Raw genomic sequence first — 23,654 nt, 5'->3', positions numbered from 1 at the left:
AAAGTCAAAGGCACTGCTAATACTGCTGTGGTTTGTTGCCTACACTCATAATGGAAGGAAATGCTAAATTTCATAATTCATAATAGGAGGAAATGATGTTCCAGTTAGAGGTTAGTGAAAATAAAGATGCAATTTTCCCCCCTTATAAGTTTACTGACCTCTTATATCCTAACCCAAAAGCCTCACCCCAGGTTGGCAAACTATTAAATAACCTAACTAGGAAGCATTAAGTTTGCTCCTGATAAGGCTTCAGTCTAAATCACTGCAATTTTATTTTTGCTTCGGCACAGAACTAATCATATCTATCTAATATATTATTGGATCAATAATTAATATCCAGAAACAAACTGGGACTGGTGGACATCCTTGCTGAGAACTCTCTGGATGATGTTTACAGGAGACCCTGCTTGACCTAGTTGTATCCCTGTTGGAAAGTGATAGGAACGCACTACTGTCTGAAGACACTGCACACGAGCACGCATCGTTTTGGTATAGGACAGAATGCTGCTGGGAAAAGGAAGCTAATGTTTTGAATAAATAAAAGAGTTTTTCTATGAGTCTAAATTACCAATGGTCTATCAGTGTTTTGAGAGAACAAAGACCACTTGTCAACCTACAATACATGGCAGGGAACTGAGGTTTACAATTTGGTTTAAGGTTTTGGCTGAGGATTTCAGAGAATCAGAGCCACATCAGTAAATACCGTTGACTAGAGGACACTTTTCTAAATGTGATGCTTCAGATCAATGGCTGGTTTGTTAAGAGTAAAACTATGTTCTCAGGTTTCTGGTTGGCTGGTCAGTAAGTAAAATAGCTCAGGATTTAGAGCACCCTCTAGGTATCAGAACAAAAGTTTATCCAAACATAAGCCACACAGGATTCCTGTGAGATAGATGGAAAAGCCATTTCAGTATTAATAAAGGAACAAAAGACATACAGTTTATGTCCCCAAACCAGTTGCATATTGAATTCCCTAAGAAGCTTAAATATTGATGCTCAGGTCTTAACCCTAGACCAATAAAGTCAGAATATCTGGAAACAGGCCTTGGGAATCTATATTTGCAAGGGTTGAGACACATTGGCTTAGGAAAATGTAATGGAAAGGGATGATCCCAAGTTCTTTGCCATTCTTGTTAGCAAGAGGAATCTTGCCTTGCTCTGTGATTTATTTTGACCAAGATGATGCATTGGAAATAATAGTCTGAGACTTTTGAGCCCTGGCCATAAAAGAATGGCCATCTCTTGCTTCTCAATTTGGGAGACCTGCCGCCATGCTGTGAAGTCTAGGCCAGGACACCACATGGTTAGAGGTCATATGGAGAGAGCGCTAGAGGAGAAGAGACTCACGTGGATGTTCCAGCTTTAGCCAAACTCTCAGCTGAGTGCAGCTGCAGATGTGAACTACCCCAATCAGAAAAACCTCCTTGCTGAGCCCATTCCACCCACATAATTGTGAGAAATAATACATTGTTGTTGGGTTAAGCCAGTAAGTTTTGGAGTGATTCTTTATTCTGTATCAAATAACTGTAAGAGGGAAATATTTACTAACAACTCTTTATTTTTTTCCCCTGAAAGATCTGTTATTCCTATCTTGGAATCTTGATGTAAATTGAAAAACAAGACTGGATTCATCTTTCTAATGAAGAGAGAAGACATAATGACATGACAGCTTAAGTGAAAGTATATAGTATGCAAACAAAGGAAGACTAATACCCCATGTGGTCTCAGGCAAACTACCAGCTCCTACTGCTGTCTACCACCCCCACCTAGGCCCCCCACAAATCCTGAGAGCTTGCAACTGCACCATCTGGGTGGCCTTTGTGGCAGACAGAGAGATGCATCATCAAATCCTCCTTCAAGGATGGACTTGCGGTCCAGCTGTGGGAAATCCAGTCAGCAGACAGCCTCCAGCTGTCAGCTCCTTCAGGGTCTGCCTCAGCTGCACAGCACAACCTCTCCCAAAATGATGCCCTTCCTGGGGCATCCCACATCTAGTGACTAAATGAGGTAGGGGGGCGTATAAAAAGGCTGATCATTTTTGTCTGATGTAAGATACTCTGATGGAAACTACTCTCTTTGGACCTCCCTCCCAGGTTGGCCAAGGTTTGTCAGGCCCACATCATAGTTTGATTTCCTCCTCTGCCAATGCTGCTTCCTACTCCTTCCTTTCTCAGGTGTTAATCCCTAATGAACATCTCGTACCCTAAAGTCTGCCCCAATATCTGCTTCTGGAGAATCTAACTTGTAATTGCCATGAAACTCTCTAATAATGGCAAGTCTTATTAGTGAGGGCAGGGGATGGTTTGATTGCTATATTCTGATTGTCTGCCCACAGTCTGATTCCCATAAATGGACAGAAGAGCCTTCCCCAGGTCTGGAAGATGGAGACAAAGAACCCATGGATAAGGCCATCCCTTTTTGTAGAAATCAACACAGCTGGGATAGAGATGAAGATTCTGTTCAACAATTTCTGTAACATAGCCAAAACATTTTCCCTGGAATTAGCTGCATTTGGTAATCATTGTCTCAAATCTGTTTAACAGTTACTTTCCTCCATTAAATATTGTTTTAACTTCTCATCCCCTATCAACTAGTTGAATGCAAAAGTGACATTTATTGCTGTTTGCTTCCTCTGATCCTTGTCAGTGCAACCAAGGACTTGCTGAAGACCTTTCTGGAAACTGTTGGTTCCTTCAGAAATAGTTTCTAATCCTCCCTAAGCTGTTTAAAATTCTAAATTAAAGAAAAAATGAATTGTTAGCAGGAAGGTCATGAGAGGCAGGTGGCGGACTCTCTATCATTCCCTCTGCGGATTATCTGTGGACATGTTGAAATCCTAGCCTGAGCTTCCCTTCCACTCAAAGGACTATGGTTATTCTTTTCTCCATTTTTCAGTTGCATGTAGTCAAAGGAACAAAACAGTTAATGTTAGCACAATGAAGAAGCTGTGGTTGTTATTGCTTTCTGTCTGCACACCAGGCTTTTCTCATCCTCCTCCTCCTTGTAAGCACTCCGCTTTCCTTTAGAAGACAGCCTCTTCTGTGCGGACTGGATATGCTGCCAAATACACTGGCCGCCAGCAACGCTCCACCCACGCTTGTCACCACCATCACATACACGCCCTGAGGCGACACTTGTAGCTGAGGTCTGGCGGCAACTGGAGTATTCTCTCCTTCCCGCTCCATAGCCTTCACGGGTATTTAAGCACGGTGGTGCAGAGGAAAGAGCAAGATGCGGACTGTTAAATCCCTGGTACTACTGCTACTTGAAACCTTAAGCAAGTTTCTCAGGGGAAACTTCTGTTTCTTTATTTATAAATTAGTAAATGCAATCACATAATTTATAGGGGAGCTACAAATATTCTATAAAATTGTGGCTAAGAAAGTGTGTGGCAGACCACTGGCTTGAGGGCTTGCAAATGCTGGAGGGTCAGTAGCCATCCTTGGTGTCTCTTTTGGCCTTCCTGACACCCCCATGAACCAACAACCACACCTAGTAAGTGGCAAAACTGAAATTCACACAGGTTGGTCTAACTCCACAGTCCGCCTTCCTCTCATTACCCCAAACCATCTCCCATCGATCTTGACGCTCCAAAACAGTCAAGCTTCAAGGGTGGTGGGCTCCTCCCCTTTGGCGTCTCTGTACCTGTCCCCTAGTGGAAAGTCTTACTCCTTTTGGAAACTCAGGGAGAAACCCCTGAGAAGAGTGTGGCAGACCATAGGCCTAAGAACTTCATAAGGCCAAACATGAGTCAAGGTCAAAATATAAGTCGTGGCTCAGGGCTTGTGCTTTTGGAGACTGGGGGGCTTGCTGTGAGCCTGAAGAGGGCACCAGGATGACACCAGCATGCCAGGCAGTCCTTGTGGGTATTTAGCTTTCAAGTTCATTTAACTGCACAGTAAACGCTATTTTTCAAACAGGAATCGGTCCTCACAGCTTGGACATTATAAAGTTTATCTCCTCTATTTTGGGACTTCAGGATCAAGCACCAAGAAGGTGATCCCAGGAAGTAGATGAAGAACCTTCTTCCAGTACTAACATGACTCTCTATTTCCTAGGGCTACTCCTATTTTCCGGGGCTTCCCTGGTGGCTCAGCTGGTAAAGAATCCGCCCAAAATGCAGAAGACCTGGGTTCGATCCCTAGGTTGGAAAGATCCCCTGGAGAAGGGAAAGGCTACCCACTCCAGTATTCTGGCCTGGAGAATCCCATGGACTTTCACTTCACTTTCCTTCTTCTCTGACCTATTTCCGCCCTGAATTCATCCTACTGCTGCCAATTTAAACTTTCCAAAGCTTTGAAAATGTGCTTAATTATCTTCCATGGCAACAAACACTGTATGCTTCCACTTATATGAGATACTTAGAGCACTCAAATTCATAGAGATGGGGTAGAACAGTGGTTGCCAAGGGTTGGGGAAGGGGGAATGGGGAGCTGGCGTTGATAATTACAGAGTTTCAGCTTTACAAGATGAAAAGAGCTGTAGAGACGGATGGTACATAATCGTATGTATGCACTTGATACTACTCAACTGTATACTTAAAAATGGTTAAGATGGCAAGTTTTCAATGTATATTTTATCACAATAAAAAAAAATTGGAAAAAAAAATTCTTCAATTCCCACCCCTCCTACTGCTTAAAACAATGGAACACTCACCCCTTTTCCCACTATCGAGGCTCCATGATCCCTTTCCAGTTTCTCTCCCAGCTTGCACCCTCCGGGCACCAAAATAGAAACCAGACTGTGTGCTCTGCCTGTGTCCTGCTCTGTACGCTCCCATTCGGAGTCTCTGCCCACCATGCTTCTTCTATGCTCATTTTAGCCAATTTCAGCGTTGATTCTTTTACTAACATGAGAACTCCACAGGTAAATCTATAACCCTTCTTAACACTGGATGAGCCTTGCCTCACCACCTACTAAGCACCACCTACCTTTTTAAAAAACCCGATACTCTGTCTATAGAAAGGCACATGTATGTAACTCAAGAACTAACACTAGAAGTAAAATACACTCTTTCTCAGGCCTGCTTTAATCATGGCACATGTGTATGCAGGCTCCAGTTTCAAGTGTACTAGCTTACTGCTGCCAATCCATCATTCCAGAGGTGGGTGCCCTTGTGAAGTAGAAAACTACTGAGCTGGAAGCCAGGGGACCTGAAATCGAATCTAACTTCAGACATGAAATGGGTACGGGACTTTGGGACAGTCATTTAACCTCCAGGCTTTAGTTTCTCCACCTGGAAAATGAGATCTAAAATTTGCTCCAGCTGGAAAATTTTACCTACAGGATAGAGAAAATTATTTATTGAATAACCTAAGCTGATACTTATAACGAAAACAAAAATTATGATATCTCAAGTTGCAATCAGGAAAAAGAGACTTGTTGGAAATAATGCAAAATTCATGGTAGAAGAAACTATGCTTACTATGATTGCACAAGAATGAAAACTGACTGGTGACTCATGTCTTCCTTTTACTCTCTACATGAAAAATAATTATTCTCCATAAAAATATTTGAAGTGAAATAAAGATATAAAAAATGCTTTTTTTCCCCCAGAAAATGTAGCTTCATGAAGTTTTTTCTAGAAAGCTGTTTTTAAAGAACTCATCAGTGTTATTATTCTGATGAAAATTTTATAAATGTGGCATCTTGGCATGTTTGGAGTTGATGATTCAACGATGTAAGAACAAAAACATCCTGCATTTCAAAAGCAGTGATGACATCAAAACAGATCATAAACAGCAGCTGTGATATCTGGAGAAAGGCAGAGAAAGACCCCAAAAGGTGCAGCAGGGTGGTCTTGACAGTGATGGACATGGATTGTCACCAGCTAAGCAGAGAGAGGATTACACCTTTGATCTACGCTGTAATGTTATTAAGTCACACACACACACACACACTCTCTCTCTCTCTCTCACCAAAGGCCACTATCTATTCTATAATGCTTGCAAACTAAGCCTCTCTGGACATTAAAGAAAAATCTATTTCAGATCTTTCTTTAAAGATATCTTCCCTATGGCTCAGATGGTGAAGAATCTGCCTGTAATGCAAGAGACCCAAGTTTGATCCCTGGGGAGGGAAGATCCTCTGGAGAAGGAAATGGCAAACCCGCTCCAGTATTCTTGCCTGGAGAATCCCCTGGACAGAGGAGCCTGGAGGGCTACAGCCCAAAGAGTTGGACACGACTGAATGACTAACACTTTCACTTTAGAAATAACTTGGTTCAAACCTTGTAATTTACAGATGAACAAACAGGTTGAGAAAAGCCCGTTACTTCGCAGATGATATAAGAAGGGAGAGTCTGATTCTTAGAACAGTACAGATAGAAGCAGCCAGAGCAGCAAAGGGCAACCAGCAGACTCATTCTTCATCTGATCTCTGAGGGGTGGATGGAGCTGGCTGGTGTCCCTGGGCATCCCTTGATGGAGAAATGCTCCCTCATCTCAGCACCTTGCTGCTCCCCTGGGAGAGCCGTCATTCCTCCAAATGGACATTTTAAGGAACCATTCAGAGACAAGTCTACTTTGGTTTCAAGTTTTAAATTAAGAGCTGTGGAGTTTGGCAGAGAGCGAGGTTTCTCTCTTGGCAGACACAGACACATGCTTCTGTTTTGTGTGTCAAATGCTAAAAAGCCGAGTCCACGGCTGACGGCCGTTTTTTTCATTATCAGACGCCTGACATTTGAACAGTATCCCTAATCCACAGAGAATGCCTTTGTGAACATCGGAGCTCTTTTCCACCCTTCTCCCCCACCCTCCCCATCTCCACAAGCCATCCCCAATCCTACGTGGAGGCATTAGGGGAGAGGAGTGCTGCCAACATCGTAAAATCACCTACATAAAATGCAGCTCTCTCGCCGTGCGGTAAAACACTTCTATCACAAACATATGTGGGCCTCACTTCTTTTGTTACCCAGTTTTTGGCAGTCGGAGGAGTGCCATTTCATCTCTCAATGTGTTTTGCATTCACCAGCAGAGTCAGCGGGCTCAGTGTGATATTTGCCACAAGTTTCTGAGTGAAGGTCAACATCCCTCGTCTTACCTCTGTGGCTCACGCCACCCTGCAGCCCCAGTCTCACCCCCCAAGCTGGGCATTCCATGCACGGTGCTGAGCAGGACACATGTGTGATGCCAGGCAGTGGAGGCATTCATAATACTGGTCTGGGGGACATAAGATAACAGGTGGCTGAGGCAGCCATCAGAAGATGTGGAGGACATGCTGGGTGTGCCTGGTGGGATTCTCATCATAAAGCAGTGCAGCAGATGGGGGCAAAGACATGCCCAGCATTGTGCCCTGGCCACTTGGCATGCGTGTTTGCCTTTAATAATCTGAATAGTAATATCCCAACTTTCCTCTAAGGATTGATTTCCTCTAAGGGAAAAATCAAACATTTTCTCTGATCTTGATTTTTACTATTTATGATTTCCCTTTTGTTATATACATCCTTATAAGTGATTCACAGTAATAATAATACTAGCAAAATTTCTTGTGAGTCAGGGGCTGCTTTAAGTTGCTTAGCTTATGAAGTCCCCTCAATAATCCTATGAGAATACTGTAGACTGAGTGGCTTAAACCACAGAAATTTCTCACAGTTTTGGTGTCTGGGAAGTCCAAGATCAAGGTGCTAGTTGATTGGGTTTCTGGTAAGGATTCTCTTCCCTGCTTGCAGATAGCTGCAAGCTAACTAGGATGCTGCCAGGGTTCCCTTGCTTCTGGAGACTCTAGGGGAGAATCTGTTTCTTTGTGTTTCTAGTTTTCCAGAGGCTGCCTGCATTCCTTAGTTCATGGTCCTTCTTTCAAATACAGCAGAGCTGCTGCTGCTGCTGCTGCTAAGTCGCTTTAGTTGTATCTGACTCTGTGCGACCCTGTAGACAGCAGCCCACCAGGCTCCCCTGTCCCTGGGATTCTCCAGGCAAGAATACTGGAGTGGGTTGCCATTTCCTCCTCCAGTGCATGAAAGTGGAAAGTGAAAGTGAAGTCGCTCAGTCGTGTCCGACTCTTAGCGACCCCATGGACTGCAGCCTACCAGGCTCCTCCATCCATGGGGTTTTCCAGGCAAGAGTGCTGGAGTGGGGGGGTGCCATTGCCCTCTCCGATGCAGCTGTGCAGCACCTTCAAAACTCTGACTCACCTCTTCCCTCATTCACCTATCAGGATCTCTGTGATTATATTGGGCTGATCTGGATAATCCAGAATAATCTCCCCATCTCTAGGTCAGATGATTAGTAACCTTATTTCCATATGTAGCCTTAATTCCTTCTTTCCATATGATACAACACATTGACAGGTTCCAGAGATTAAGGGAAAGGTTTCTTTGTGTGTGTGTGTGCAACAAGCTGAGTGTGACATTCTCTGACCCTGTCTGCATCAAAGCAATGGTTGATTCAGGGGCCAAGAGGCGACAAAACCAAGCATAAAGTGGTAGTTAAGAGACTGGAAACTTGAAAGGAGCTTTGGGAAACAAATATTGGTGTTTGTGCTCTGCCAAAGGGTAGAGCCCCTGGTTAATACCACAAATGTCAATTTAGGGCCATGGAAATAGGCCAGTTAAAACAGTTTTGCTGCTGCTAAGTTGCTTCAGTCATGTCCGACTCTGTGTGAACCCAAAGACGGCAGCCCAACAGGCTCCCCCGTCCCTGGGCTTCTTCAGGCAAGAACACTGGAGTGGGTTGCCACCTCCTTCTCCAAGAACACTGGAGTGGGTTGCCATCTCCTTCTCACTGAAAGTGAAAAGTGAAAGTGAAGTCGTTTAGTCGTGTCCGACTCCCAGTGACCCCATGGACTGCAGCCTACCAGGCTCCTCTATCTATGGGATTTTCCAGGCAAGAGTACTGGAGTGGGCTGCCATTGCTATCTCCAAAAATACACTCAATTCCAGACTTAATAAAGGTGCTTGCCTGTATTCTAATTGCCTGACAGAAGCAAAGCAAAATCTCTTTGGAGGTAAATATCATCAGCCAAAAACTCAAACTCTCTCCATAACTTGACCTGTTTAATGTCTGACATTCAAACTTGTAGGCATATCAGGAAAAAGGATCACATTGCCATAAAGCAGAGTATAAATAAATCTCATGAACATAAAGCTGAGCAAAAATACCACAAAGGAAAGAGTACAAACTGAATGTGTCCATTTATAAAAATTCAAAAACTTGCAAAAATAATCTAGGCCATAAGAAGTCAGGACAGTGGTTACCTTGGAGAGGAGGGGTGGTGGCTGTGGGGCAACAGGCATTAGTTCTATCTTATTTCTTTATCTAGGTGACTGTCACATGGATATGTGCACTTTGTGAAATTTCATGTACCTGTTTTGTGACTTGTTAACTTTTCTATATTATAACTCAATAAGATTTTTTAAAGTACCAAAGCAGAATCAATCTCACATTTCACTGATACAATTGTGTACAAAATTTTACTTGTGTACAAAGGCATCAGTTAAAATGCAATTTCAGGTGTTGAAATCGTTGATTTTTTTCTTTTTAAAAATTTTTTGAATTCAATTCAAAAAACTTAAAAATTTTTAAGGACAAACAGACAAGAAAAATTAAGTCCAGATTATTTTCTGCAACCGAAGAGCATCCACTTGTCCAATATTTTGGAATCTGACTTTAGAGTTAACTAGTTATGAAAGTATGTGTGTTAGTCACTCAGTCGCGCCCAACTCTTTGTGACCCAGTGGACTGTAGCCCACCAGAATCCTCTTGCAATGTGGGAGACCTGAGTTCGATCCCTGGGTTGGGAAGATCCCCTGGAGGAGGGCATGACAACCTACTCCAGTATTCTTGCCTGGAGAATCCCTACGATAAAGGAGACTGGGGGGCTACAGTCCATGGGGTCGCAAAGAGTCAGACATGACTGAGCGGCTAAGCACACAGACTTTATATTTTTCATTGTCACCTTATCTCTTAAACAATACCTACACTTGTGTCTGTCAACTTTTGTCTTAAAGTGGAGTATTTGTATGTTAATATGAACTGAGATCATCCTCTGTGGAAAGGAGGGACATGTATTTTGGCTGTTGTATGTCTTTGCTTAAGGTTGACTATGCCTTAATGGGTTTTCGGGCTTTAGCTTCTTCTTTTATTTTTTTTCCCATAAGTCTAATTCCTCTCGTATATACCCTCTGTTTTATTGCTTGATTTTTTGGCCACGCCAAGCTGTGTGTAGGATCTTAGTTCCCCAAACAAGGATCAAACCTATGCCCCCTGTAGTGGAAGCATAGAGTACTTAACCACTGGATCACCAGGGAAGTCTCTCGGGCTTCAGTTTCAATTCCACCATCCCATTTCCACAATCTGCGTGCCCAGAAGCATTTTCATACCTGACAGAAATTACCCACTTGCCGTACATAACCAGCCACTTCAGGATCAGATTTAAGAATCTTCCAAACTTTTTTTTCTGCCTTCTTGTATTTCTGGGATCCTTTCCAGTCCATGGCCATCAAGGAGCGCTCTGTTAGGGAAGCTGCCACAATGACGTCCAGCTGGCCATTGTAGATTAGAACCTGAAACGAAATTGAGCCGTGGGCAAATGTAGGATTCAGCAGGGGAAGCCAGTCGTGTGTCTAGGTACTGAGAGAGGGGATGAGACACAAAGGGGATGTAAGCTTCTCTGATGTTAGAGAGGCCAGAGACGCCAGCTCAGAGAGGCCAGCCCAGGAACTCAGTAGGATCATTTTTTTCCAGTTGGTTACAAATACCAACAACCTGAAATAAACTCAACCTTGTCTCAACCATTGCATTCTTCCAAAAGTTTGATTCTTCATAGGAATCTTCATGTACACCTCTATGTATATCTCTACAAACGCAAAAGCATTTGTGCTATATTACCCAGCGCTATAGGTTTTACTTATGGCTATGTGAAGGGAAAAGACTGTGGTTACATTCCAGTGGAACTAAGGAATACCATATTCTAGGACTTTCATGAAGCCTGCATTTCATTATCTTCACTTTCAGGCCCTGCAGCAGCTGGCAAGCTGGGAATTCCATCAGCTGATGTTAATCCATATTACTTTCCCCTCCTACATTTCAGTGGCAACTATAATTTTCTGAGGCAGACAGATAGACGCAGGTGCCTCAAGTCTCTTATTTGCTGGAGGCAGCAATGTCTGCCATGTCCTTCCAAAGGCCTCCATTCTTAAACATGATAGCCATTTGTCAACGATGAGGAATGTCCTTCAAAATGCCTAGAATACATTTTTAAGCCAAGTTGATGGGTACTGTAGGAGAAACTCTGAGGCAACTCTTTTCTTCCCAAACAATGTTTTAGTTGCTTGAACAAGAATTCAGATAATACCCAATGCTGCTGAAGTTGTGAAGCTACTACTCTTCAGGAAAGGAATGGTCACTATTTAATGCAAAGACTTTAAAATGTTGAGACTCTTTGTCCCAGTTAATCCCGGTTTGTGGAATAAGTTCTATGAAACCAAACCCAAAGAAATAAAAAAAAATTAACTATATTCATTGAATTTTTAAAGACAAATTTGAACACAGTCTAAAAGTTCCATATTAGTGAGTAGTTAAATAACCATGGTACAGATATTCTATGGGATATTGCAAAGCCACTTCAACTGTCTGACTAAACCATGAAGCAGTGTGGAAAATACTTATCATATAATATTAAGTATGAAATCTGAATGCTGGGCTTCCCTGGTGGCTCAGTGGTAAAGAATCCACCTGCCAGTGCAGGAGACAGGGATTCAATCCCTGACCCAGGAAGATCCCGCATGCTGTGCAGCAACTGAGCCCATCGGCTACAACTATTGAGCCTGTGCTCTAGAGCCCAGGAGCCACAGCTACTGAGCCCAGGAGCCACAGCTACTGAAGCTATCAGGCCCCAGAGCCCTTGTTCCGAAACAAGAGAAGCCATCACAGAGAGAAATCTGAGCGCTGCAACTAGAAATAGCCCCTACTTTCCGCAACTAGAGAAAAGCCCAAGCAGCAATAAAGACCCAGCACAGCAAAATAAATACTAAAATAAATACATAAATAATTTTAAAAGTTAAATTAAAGAAGAAAGCTGAATGCCAAACATATATTGCAATTATTATATATATATGATTGATATATTTATTTACAAATATGGAATGAAACTTTTAAAAAAGGAACAGAGTTGATTAATTTCACCAGTGGAGATGTGAATCATTTCCCCTTTTGTTTCCTACTCTTTTTAGGCTATTTTTTTTGCAATCATTGATTCTCATGAGGTATTGTCACTCCACCACCAACAAAGAGATTGTCTTCAACTCCATGCCACCTTTCATCTATGTGGAAGCTCTGGTTTAAGTCAAGTGAAGACCTCTGGTCGAATCCTCAAATTGGATATAAAATGTTACACTGCGTATGTTTCCATCTGTGCTCTCCTGGTACAGGCATCTTAAAAGGCTTACACATAATTAGAAAGCCCAGGACTTTTACACACTCCAAATCCTCAAGCAGCAGTGGGCCAGGATTCAGCCTGAGATGAAAGGGCCCTGGGCCTCCCCTATAAGAACACAGGGTCTTTCATGTTATTCAGTCACCACTCTCCTATGAAGAACCCCTCCCCTCAAAAAAAATCCTCATGGATTTAAAGCCTCTTTAAAAAATTCAACTATAGCAATAAAAATTTGCATTGTTTATACAAAGAAATTGCCTCAAAGACCTTGAGTACTTATGGCCCATGCAAAACTCCTACAGCTGTCTTACCAACAATATGGAAACAATTACACATGATCTGTACCAGCAAACAAAGCTTAAATACTTCACCATTCTAGGAAGGGCTGATTATAGCTGATTAATGAATACAATCTTTAAAAAGTAATTCTTCTGCTAGAAATCAATGAAAAGATGCTGATTAGCACACATACAAATGTACCTAGCCATTTTTCCTCTTTGTCACCACTCTGTGAAGCCTGCACCTTTCTGAGTGTCACTTGCAACCTTACTTTATCAGGGTATTTACTGAAATAGATTTGAATCTTCAGTTTTGAGGGATGATAGCAAAATCCACAGGCCACAGCAAAAACAGAGTGATACGTATACTTTTGTTGAACTGAATGGAAATAAAGCCCATCCCTGAGCCATTTCTCTTGTTTCTCCAGATTCATCTTAAACAAGAGTACAAACTCTCCAGAGTAAGGCAGTAAAGGGCCGGACTGCATAATTTTGTGCATGTGATGTGCAGAAGCCTACTTCGTGGGGCAAATGGAAATTCTTCCTCTGCAAAAAAGCAAGGAAAACATTTTTAACTTCTACAGGGCACATAAGCCAAATATAACAATAACAACAAAAAGAAATCAGACGAGTAACAATCAAGCGAAGTGATTTCAGAGCTGACATTTAAGGCTGCCTTAAATATAAGAATTTCAGAGCTGCCATTTTAATCTGAATGTCATACTAACTCTCCTCAGCCCCCACAGGAATATCCCAGTTGGGTGCCTCCAGGGCTGGGTGAGTGGGCGAGATATCCCCAGATCCGGTGACAGTGAGCTGAGAAGCCAGGTGGGTGTAGCACAGGGGTGGGTGGTCCTGAAGTCAGAGGGCACGTGTTGGCCACCCACATCCTGAGTCAGAGAAGTGCTAGGACAAGGCTTAAGCCCCAGCGGGTTGGCCACTGATGAAGGATGTGCACACACGCCCACTTCTTCCTGGTGGGTGATCTGCTGTCCCAGTTTGCCCAGGATGGAGGAGTTTCCCAGGATGCAGGGTTTACAGGCTAAAACTGGGACAGTCTGGGGCAAACCTTCCCCTGAGGCTTGCTGGTATTTTAAGCAACAGGGTCTAAAGATTGAGAGGAGGAGACAGAAATGAATGCAGCTTTTAGCTACACTTCTCTTGTCAGGAGTGACTCTTAACAAAACAAGGAGCAGGGAAAGCGCTGGTGGAGTAGGTTTCCAGGGATACAGCAGGCAGCACCCCTGAATAGCCAGTGTCCTCACTTTCCTTTCTGGTCAGCTGTGAGGCCCCAGTGAAGGAGCAGAACCATTCCTTTTAGAGAATTTTCTTCTCTTTTACTACATGTCTTACTGGTTAGTTTGTTGAAATTGATGGTGATGCAAAGACATGAAAAAATACTTTTTATTAAAAAACCAATGAAAAACTATGATCCCACTGTTGCTGCTGCTGCTGCTGCTAGGTCGCTTCAGTCGTGTCCGACTCTGTGTGACCCCATAGACGGCAGCCCACCAGGCTCCTCTGTCCCTGGGATTCTCCAGGCAAGAACACTGTTGCTGCTGTATAATTGTGTCTGTGTTCTTAGTCGCTCAGTCATGTCCAACTCTTTACAACCCCATGGACTGTAGCCCACCAGGCTCCTTTGTCCATGGGATTCTCCAGGCAAGAATACTAGAGTAGGTTGTCATGCCTTCCTCCAGGGGCTCTTCCCAACCCGGGGATCGAACTGAGGTCCCCCACATTGCAGGCAGATTCTTTACTATCTGAGCCACCAGGGAAGCCCATAATTACTCTATACAGAAGCTCTATAATTACTACATTTTAAAAAGATGCTTCAAACTTGGGAAAAGAATACAAAAGAAAACAAAAGAGCAGTTAAGGTAATCAAAGTATGAGTGATTTAACTTGACTCTTTTCTAGGTTTGGAGGGTATATGTGGTTAGGATGCTTCCATAATGAAAACATTAAAAAACAAAAAACAATAACACTAAGAGTTTGGGAACCTCGTTTGGCAAAAGATGTGTTTTATTGAGGAGTAACTTCTGCTGACTCAAGTGTTACCAGATATCAGTTTATTTTTTTTATGACAACTAGGTAAACAGCATAACTTGAGTTCAATCATGAAGTGAAAGTGAAAGTGTTCTTTGCTCAGTCGTGTCCGACTCTTCGTGACCACATGGATTGTAGCCCACCAGGCTCCACTGTCCATGGGATTCTCCAGGCTAGAATACTCGAGTGGCTTGCCATTTCCTTCTCCAGGGGATCTTCCCACCCCAGGGATCAAACCTGGGTCTCCTGCATTGCAGGCAGATTCTTTATCATCTGAGCCACCAATCAAGAGATGATCTTAAAAACTCATTCCAGAATTCAAGCATGTACAAGAGATGGCACTAGGTGATTTGGATTACAATCATCTCTGTTTTTTACTAGGAACAGGTGATACAATCATTTTCATTATGTTCTTTACTTTTCAAAGTGTTTTCATGTGTATAATGGCTTTATTTTCATCTAGCTTCACAGGGTGGGGATGAGAAGTATTATAAGGCCCACCTCCACTTTACCATAAATTGGAGGTCCTACTTTACTGGGACACAGCGAGGTGCCAGAAAGCATCCTAGATCCCAGTCTTCCAAATTTCTTTCTAGAACACTGTAAGACAGGAATTGAATTCCCACAAACCGACAAGCATTTACTGACTCCCCACATCTCCGTGTCTAGTGCTACTCAAGCTGTAGGAAACAGTCACTGGGGAAGGAGACATAGTTCACGGGTCCAGTTTAGAAACAATCTCAAGTCTGTTTGTCCAACATCTCTCTGTAACTTTGGCTCTATGAACCAGGATGTGTGCAAGGACATTACTCAGCTGCCGACTGACACCTCACTTCTGTTGCAGGGAGTGGCCGTGATTAAGCAGCTATGGAGGAGCCTCAGCTTGTGGAGAATGGAGCCCTCCTAGCCACTGGTGCACCCACAGCTCTTGCATAGTGCCAATACCCCATAAGACATATCAACACTTACAGGGTGTAGTCGACTGCACTCTTTAACGGATTCTGCAGCGCTGTATAGTGACTGTCGGCCATCTTGGCTTGCTTAGGTCCACTCGCCTGTCTCCTGGTAACTGTACTGCCATTCCCTCAAGGGAGGCTCGTGAAGGCTGTCCATCAGTGTCCTTCCTCCTCCATGCAAGGGATGAGCATGTGACCTAAGCCAGGACCCTCAAATGCTCTTTCCCTAGACTTTGGATTGTGAGTAGTGACACAAGGGTCCCTGATGAGTCTGTCCATTAATTTTGCTACCTTGAGTCCCAGAATTTTTCCCGGGCCCTATCTTTCCTCATGCCAGTTCTTTGGTTTGTTCATGAATTCTGTGACATATCCTGTCTACTGATCAGTTCCTTTTGTGCTTCAAGTAACCAGAGTTGCTGCTGTTGCTAAAAGCATGAAATCCAAACTCACACATCATTGGACCCGTGCCTCACATGCCACAGCAGGAAGTGACTGGGGGTCCCTGGGCACATGGCTCACCCTCCATGAGTTGTGGTTCCCTTTTCTGGACATGTAGATGTCAGACCTACATCTTACTGTAGTGAGAATTAATGAGAAAATGTGAACAGGGTTCTAAGCACAGCACAGGACACAAATTGGGGGAGTTAGGTAAATAGAGTCCTCCTCCTTTCCAACTAGGTTGATAATGTGATAATGACTGGGAAGACTGACTCAAAAAAACACTTCTTCTAAAACAAACCTTCAGAGTATTCAGATGGTCTTTCTGTGTCAAATACTTGGTTGCCAATTTCACTCTTTCTGACAAAGGCCGACAGTAGGAGGGAACCCAGGCAGGGTAAATCTGAACTCTACGAACTCAAATGCATGAAATAACATGCCTTTCAAGACTAATTTTACACACATTGGGCATGGTGTCTCAGCAGTCTTTTCTTGATAGTCAGAGCCATAAGTCTATAAATTACCCTTTGAAAGGAATCCTTAATTTTATAGCATGGGATTCAAGATCCCAAGGAATTTCCCCATACTTGAAATGCTAGAAAAGTATGGTTAAGATTATAGCTTTTAATGGGACATTTTGGAATAATATTAATAGAATGCTCTCATTCTTACCATGCTGCAGGAACTGTGCTAAGCATTTTACATCCGTGATTTCACAATACCCCTCAAAGGCAGGTCTTATTTATCCATTTTAGGAACAAAGGGACAGAGGTGTAGGGAAGTGAGCCAACTGGTGACATGGATCAAGTTCAGATCTGCCTGAATCCAAACTGTGTGCTTCTAACCCCTCTTCCACCCTGCCTTAGTCACTACCACCACCCCCTGCTCAGAGGACACAGAACAGGTAGTTTGTTCTTTATTTGTAATTACACATGCAAGGAGCACACGTACATGTAAGAATGACTCTTTGGAATGAAGGCTACATGTTTAGAATAAGAGCACAGGCCCTGTGGCTGGGTATGAACTGAGCTCTGCCACTTACTTGCAAGATTATCTTGATATTAAGTTACTTAGCCTGTCTAGAGCTCAGTTTCCTCATTTGTAAAATGGATAGAAGAGAAACATCTATGAGGGAAGGTCATTGGGAGAATTACATAACATAATGCATGTAAAGCTGTCCATATCCCAGGCAGATAGTGAGTGTTCAGTTAATACTGGCTATTATTATCATCACATTAGAATAATTCAACATAGCTATTCAAATACATTCATTATTTCCAAGTGAGATGTTGCCTGTGAATTATAATTGTGATTTAGGATGTAAGTAAGAGTTAGAATAACTCCTAGGATGTGGGAGTTCTAACATAACTGCACGAAAGCATCAATTTGATGAAACAAACATTAGGGGCTTATAAAAGTTATTATGACACCTGCAGAAAGGCGCCTTGAGCTCCAGACCTGGCTCAGCTTCCCAAAGCCTGGGCTACTGAGTGACCCTGGAGATGTCATCTATCCATTCTGAGCCTTAGTTTTTGTATTCTGTGAAATGGAATATCCTAGTTCTTGGGAGGACCAAATGGGATACAAGATGTAAAAATATCCTGTAACCTGAAAAGCAAGGTTTCATTCATGCTTTTGTTACTTTATATCAAGAATACTCTGAAAAATAAACTTCCATAGTGGAGTGCAAAAGTTTTAAATTGGCTGCCAGGGGCCTACATTTAGCTTGCAGACATATCCATCTAGTCCACAGGGTGTTGTTGTTGTTTTTGTAATTAGATGCTGGCATTTAAATACTGGGAGACCGGACCACACTGGCCCATATTTCCACCTGGCTACTAGGGGCAAAGGTTGGGCAGCAGTTGTCCCCCTAAGACACAGTCCTCCCCTTCCTGAGTGTCTCCCTCCACCCCCAGCAGGGTGCAAGAGCAGCTGTCATTTATTCAGTGCTTATGCTACTGTTGTTCTTAGAAGAGAGAAAGATATTCCTCTGTATCCATGTCTCTGTCAGAGATAGAAAAGAAAGATCAGTATGTCACAGTCCAACACTACGCATTTATTTTATTTCCTTCCTGGATCCATAGGCAGCGAAGTTTCACTTCCATCTGAAATGGAAGGGAAGTGGGCTTTGGTCTGAGTTAGAGAAAGGAGTGTGTGCTCACTTATACATGGCAAGTATTTGCTTAATCTGCTCCCATGAAATTTCTATTTAGTCTGGTGGCTCAACTGGGAAAGAATCTGCCTGCAGTGTGAGAGACCTGGTTTCGATCCCTGGGTTGAGAAGATCCCCTGGAGAAGGGAACGGCTACCCACTCCAGTATTCTCGCCTGGAATTCCATGGACTGTGTAGTCCAAAGGATCGCAAAGAATCAGACACGACTGAGCACTTGACTTTGACTTTCACGGAGAGCCAAAGGATTGGGCACCAAGAGAACAGACATGAAAAGATGTGCCTCCTGTCCTCCTAATAACCCTAGATTTTAAAAAACTTTTCAAAAGAGTGAATAATCAGAGGAAGAAGAGCAGGTTATTCTTTCATTCTATAAGTTTTCCTTAAAAAGAGGAGTTAAAAAAGTCAGTTTCACTTTAATCTTTCTCAAATCTACTCATTTTAATATTCCAAAGCATAAACTTTTCAGGTTCTGCACGTACATAAGTCAGTAGTTTCTTCGTAATTTAACTTCTCTCAGCAAGGAAACCTCCCTCTAGGAAAAATCCAGTGAACACAATCAGATTAATCCTTATTTTACTTAGTAAATGCTTCTGAAGGATAAATATTTTCCAGGCAGACATAAAACAACCAACTGTGTCAACTATAGATATCTACAGACCGGTTTACTTGCTGACTCATCTAAGAAGAACTCACAGCCTCTAAACTCAGATTTTGACTTTAAGTTAAGTTGGTGGGAGGGGCACATGACACTCAAAGGAGAAAAAAGATACCTGTGCTTTTAATGGTTCCTATGCAACCAAACTTGGAGGAGGCAATGGCAACCCACTCCAGGACTCTTGCCTGGAGAATCCCTTGGACAGAGGAGCCTGGCGGGCTACAGTCCATGGGGTCGTACAGAGTCGGACACGACTGAAGCAACTTAGCGTGCGTATAACCAAACACTTGAAAGAAGGGGTTTGGGGCAGAAATGTATATAAATGTGCATTTTGTTATATTTTCACTGTCACCCATATTAAAGCTTAAGATTGAAAATAAATCACACAAGGGCCACTTTCTGATCTAAACTTGAACCGTTTTTAAAAATCCAAACCGAAACACATGTATTGATGACAGACCATACAAAGCATTTCTCTTTATTTCCCCAATTACTCCTCTACTTATTAGGAAAATTACAGAAATGCCACAGGAGGAGGCTTCAGTCTCTTGGTACAACAGGAAAGCAAACCGAGCTTTTGCGAGAAGGCTGGATTTTTGTTGTTACATTTTTAGACGAAAGATTTATGCTTATATTTTGGCCCATTTACAATCCACCATAATACTTTGCAGACAAAGTTATGCTCTTTTCCCAATGATCCAGTGACCTTAATCTCTAACATTTTGTGGTTTCCTGTTTGGGGAAATGATTGAACAGCAGCCTAAGCTATTCCAAACTGCACAGCATTCCCAGTTGGCTGCTATCTGTCTTAGTTTTGAATGTTCTCCTGTTCACTAATAAAAAAAAAAGAATTTTTTTTAAAAATAAACTTTCCTTACAGATGCTAAATCAATGAAACTCCTACAAAGCAGCCCTCCACACTTCCTCTTCTGGCTGCTTTACTTATCATTCTTCTATTACAAATCCCAACATACCGGGGAGTTCTTTCTGCCTGGAGCAATTAGCATGACCCACCTACAGTAACTTTCTCCTGAATAGCTGAGAATTAATTTCACTAATATCCAACTCAACCCAGGGCAATTCCCAAGGGTTTCTCAAAAACTCAGCTGCAAAAGAAAAACAATCTCAGCTATGGAGTATAATGTTTAGCAATGTTCGCCACTGGAGGATGACTTGTCATCCTTCCAGGGACAATGCCTGGGCCCCAGTCGCCCATTGTTTGCACTTTGGGGCCTCTGAGTTCCTGGTGACTTCGCGGAGATATAATGCAGCAATACTCTGGAAGCCAGAGTCCCCAGAGCCCCCCTGGAGGAGACTTGACAGAAAAATAATGCAACCATTGAATGAAACAGCAGTCATTTCTGCAACCAAGTCGTTCTTCAAATGAGACAAATTTGGCTTCCAGGTTTAAGGAAGACAAAGAAAGAAAGAGAGAGAAAAAACGAATTTGGAAAAAACACTCTTACAGTGTTCCTGCTGTTCTCCTACCAGTTGGTTCTGCCAAGATGAGTGAAGAATGAAAGTGGGGCAGGCAGCTTGAGTGAGTGTCCCTCGATAACACAAATAAAATGTCTTTCTGTCAAAGAAAGTTATTTCTGCTTTCTTGCAACTTTTGGTGTTGTTTAGTTGCTAAGTTGTGTCAGACTTTGTGACCCCATGGACTGCAGCCCATCAGGCTTCTCAGTCCTTCACTATCTACCGAAGTTTGCTCAAACTCATGTTCATTGAGTCAGTGATGCTATCCAACAATCTCATCCTCTGTCACCCCCTTCTCCTCCTACCCTCAATCTTGCCCAGCATCAGGGTCTTTTCTAGTGAGTTGGCTCTTTGCATTAGGTGGCCAAGGTATTGGAGTTTTAGCTTCAGCATCAGTTCCTTAGATGAATATTCAGGGTTGATTTCCTTTAGGATTGACAGGTTTGATCTCCTTGCAGTCCAGGGGATTCTCAGCAGTCTTCTCCAGCACCACAATTCAAAAGCATCATTTCTCTGGCACTCAGCCTTCTTTATGGTCCAATTCTCACATCCGTAGATGACTACTGGAAAAACCAGTAGTTTTGACGATATGGACTTTTGTTGGCAAAGTGACGTCTCTGCTTTTTAACATGCTTTCTAGGTTGTCACAGCTTGCCTTCCAAGGAGCAAGTATCTTTTAATTTCATGTAACTTAACTTGAAATGGAATTAACTTGCAACTTCACTCTAAATACTTTAGTTGCTTTTAGAATGGAACAATAAGTAAAGCCAACTTGAAAATAATCCACTAAGCCATCACTCCAATCCAGGGATCTGAGAAAAACGTTTAACTACCCAGAACATCACACTTAAAATGACCTTTAATAATGTCCAGAATATTTTTGTCTCATTTGAAGAGTTCTGGGGGCCCACTCTAGGGGGCCTTTTGCTCAGCTTGTTTTAGGGCCTGTTCTCATACCCCTTTCCGATCCCCTCACCTCTGACATCACCTCTCACCTATTGTTATTGGTTGTGTTATGCTCAGTCATGTCCGATTCTGCGTGACCCCTTGGACTGTAGCCCACCAGGCTCCTCTGTCCATGGAATTTTCCAGGCAAGAACACTGGAGTGAGTTGCCATTTCCTCTTCCAGGGGATCTTCCTGACCCAGGGATTGAATCTGTGTCTCCGGCATTGGCAGGCGGAAGCACTTTTAGTTCCAGCAGAAATAGACAGGAGCTGCAGGAAAACCTCTTGCCATCAGTCCCCTTGCCAGCTCCCTGTTCCCTGACATTATCATTATCACTCAATGTGGACTGCTGAGATGCTGAAGAAACAGATGTGAATATGCAGAGTGAACAGAGCACAAGGTGAGGAAAATCAAGACAAAGGTAGTCAAGGGCTCCTGCTCAGAGCAATTTTTTGAAAGCTTGGTTAAAGGTCCTTCTGGCTTTCAATCAGTCATGTCATTCCGCACAGGAATGCTGTGCTGAAGCACTGTTTACCTGACAATATTAGAAGCTGCTCACACTCATAATAAGCAAGGAGATGGCACAGGCTGCCCCATGACGAGGGCATGGTTAGATCACTTCTACAAAGCAGGGCAGGCAAATTCAGTGGTGAAAAGCCTGTGGGAAAAGCCCTAGAGGTTGCGATTGCAGCTTCCTCAGGTGGTGAGAAGTATGCAAATGCTGCTTTCCCTACTGGACCAAAAGGCCAAGGCCAACAGCCACCGGATTAAGTTACTCACATTTACAGGGAAGGAGAGGAAACAGCAGTCAGAATACTGCACCTGGAGTCAGATTTTGTGGCAAATGGACTTAAATGATGATGACTATGATTAGAAAAACCAAAACCCAAATCCAAATCCTGGCTTTGCACTCTGGCTCTATCACATCTAATGTGACTATCACAGAGATAAATAAGTACCCTAGTGCCAATCCATCTATTAAACATAAATAATGCTTACTTTTAAATTTCCTTTAAAAAATATTAATGTACACACTTTTCCCTCCCATGACCCAGGGTATGGTGGTGGGCACACACTGCTTTGAAGACCATTGGTGTCCAGTGGTCCAATCGGTTGGAATGTGTTACCATCACTAAGCATCTTCTGTTTTACCAAGACACAAGGAGTAAAGACTGAGAAGCTACTGCAGCATGGTGACTTCTATTCACAAGAAGGAGTCCTCACTGTGTCCGGAAAGCAATACTCCTCTCACTCTTTCCAAATTCATCTTTTCAAAGTAAAGTCAACTGATGTAATTGCTTGTGTTTCATAACAACTGAATTTCACAGCAACTGGATTTAAATGTGCATTTCTAAGCTTGCTGATTTTTAGGTCCTTGGAATCTACATAACCAATGGTATCAGCATTTAATATCTTTCTTCTCTTACCACCCTCACTCCGCTGTATTTAGATGGCTCAAGATTAAATTCCACTTTTATGTTGCCATAAATCACAAATGTACCTTCTAATGTTTTCAGCATGAGGTACCTTTGAATGCAACAAAATTAAGCCTTGCCAAAATTATGAGTGTATTAAAAAGCAGAGACATCACTTTGCCGACAAAGATCCATACAGTCAAAGCGATGGGTTTTCCAGTAGTCAAGTACAGATATGACCATAAAGAAGCTGGACCATAAAGAAGGCTGAGCACTGAAGAACTGATGCCTTTGAATTATGGTGCTGGAGAAGACTCTTGAGAGTCCCTTGGACTGCAGAGAGATCAAACCAGTCAATCCTAAAAGAAATCATCCAGGAATATTCATTGGAGGGACTGATGCTAAAGCTCCAATATTCTGGCCACCTGATGCAAAGAGCTGATTCGTTGGAAAATACCCTGATGCTGGGAAAGATTGAGGGCAGGAGGAGAAGGGGGTGACAGAGGATGAGGTGGTTGGATGGCATCACTGACTCAATGGACATGAGTGTGAGCAAACTCTGGGAGATGGTGAAGGACAGGGAAACTTGGCATGCTACAGTCCATGGGGTTGCAAACAGTCAGACCCAACTGAGTGAATGAACAACAACAACAAAATGATGACATGCTCACCAAGCTAATCAATTTAAAATATGCCAATTCACACAGTAGAATTATCAAATGTCTTAAAAAAATAAGTAAGAGTAAATAAAAATATATGCTGGTTGTTATTTGCATATTTCATCCCAACATTAATTTAAAGGACAAACAAGAAAAGGTGTTTGGCACTAGCATGGCAATTTGGGATGAAATCAAAGTCTGTTTAATAATTTATGGGTAATAAAAGAAAAAATAAT

General features: G+C 42.7%; 1 protein-coding gene across 1 annotated transcript in view; it reads right to left on the bottom strand.

The window, feature by feature from the left end:
* The window catches only part of CPVL (carboxypeptidase vitellogenic like), a 128,128-nt gene that overhangs the window by 14,260 nt on the left and 90,214 nt on the right, over positions 1-23,654 (bottom strand). Inside the window, exon 12 of the mRNA XM_055590504.1 lies at positions 10,319-10,501. Coding sequence (XP_055446479.1) covers positions 10,319-10,501 — 183 coding nt within the window. The remainder of the gene's footprint in view (positions 1-10,318; positions 10,502-23,654) is intronic.

The sequence above is a fragment of the Bubalus kerabau genome, chromosome 8, assembly GCF_029407905.1.
Source record: "Bubalus kerabau isolate K-KA32 ecotype Philippines breed swamp buffalo chromosome 8, PCC_UOA_SB_1v2, whole genome shotgun sequence".
Lineage (NCBI taxonomy): Eukaryota > Metazoa > Chordata > Mammalia > Artiodactyla > Bovidae > Bubalus > Bubalus kerabau.
The sequence above is the reverse complement of the archived record's forward strand: the minus strand, read 5'-3'. Positions and strand labels throughout refer to the sequence as shown.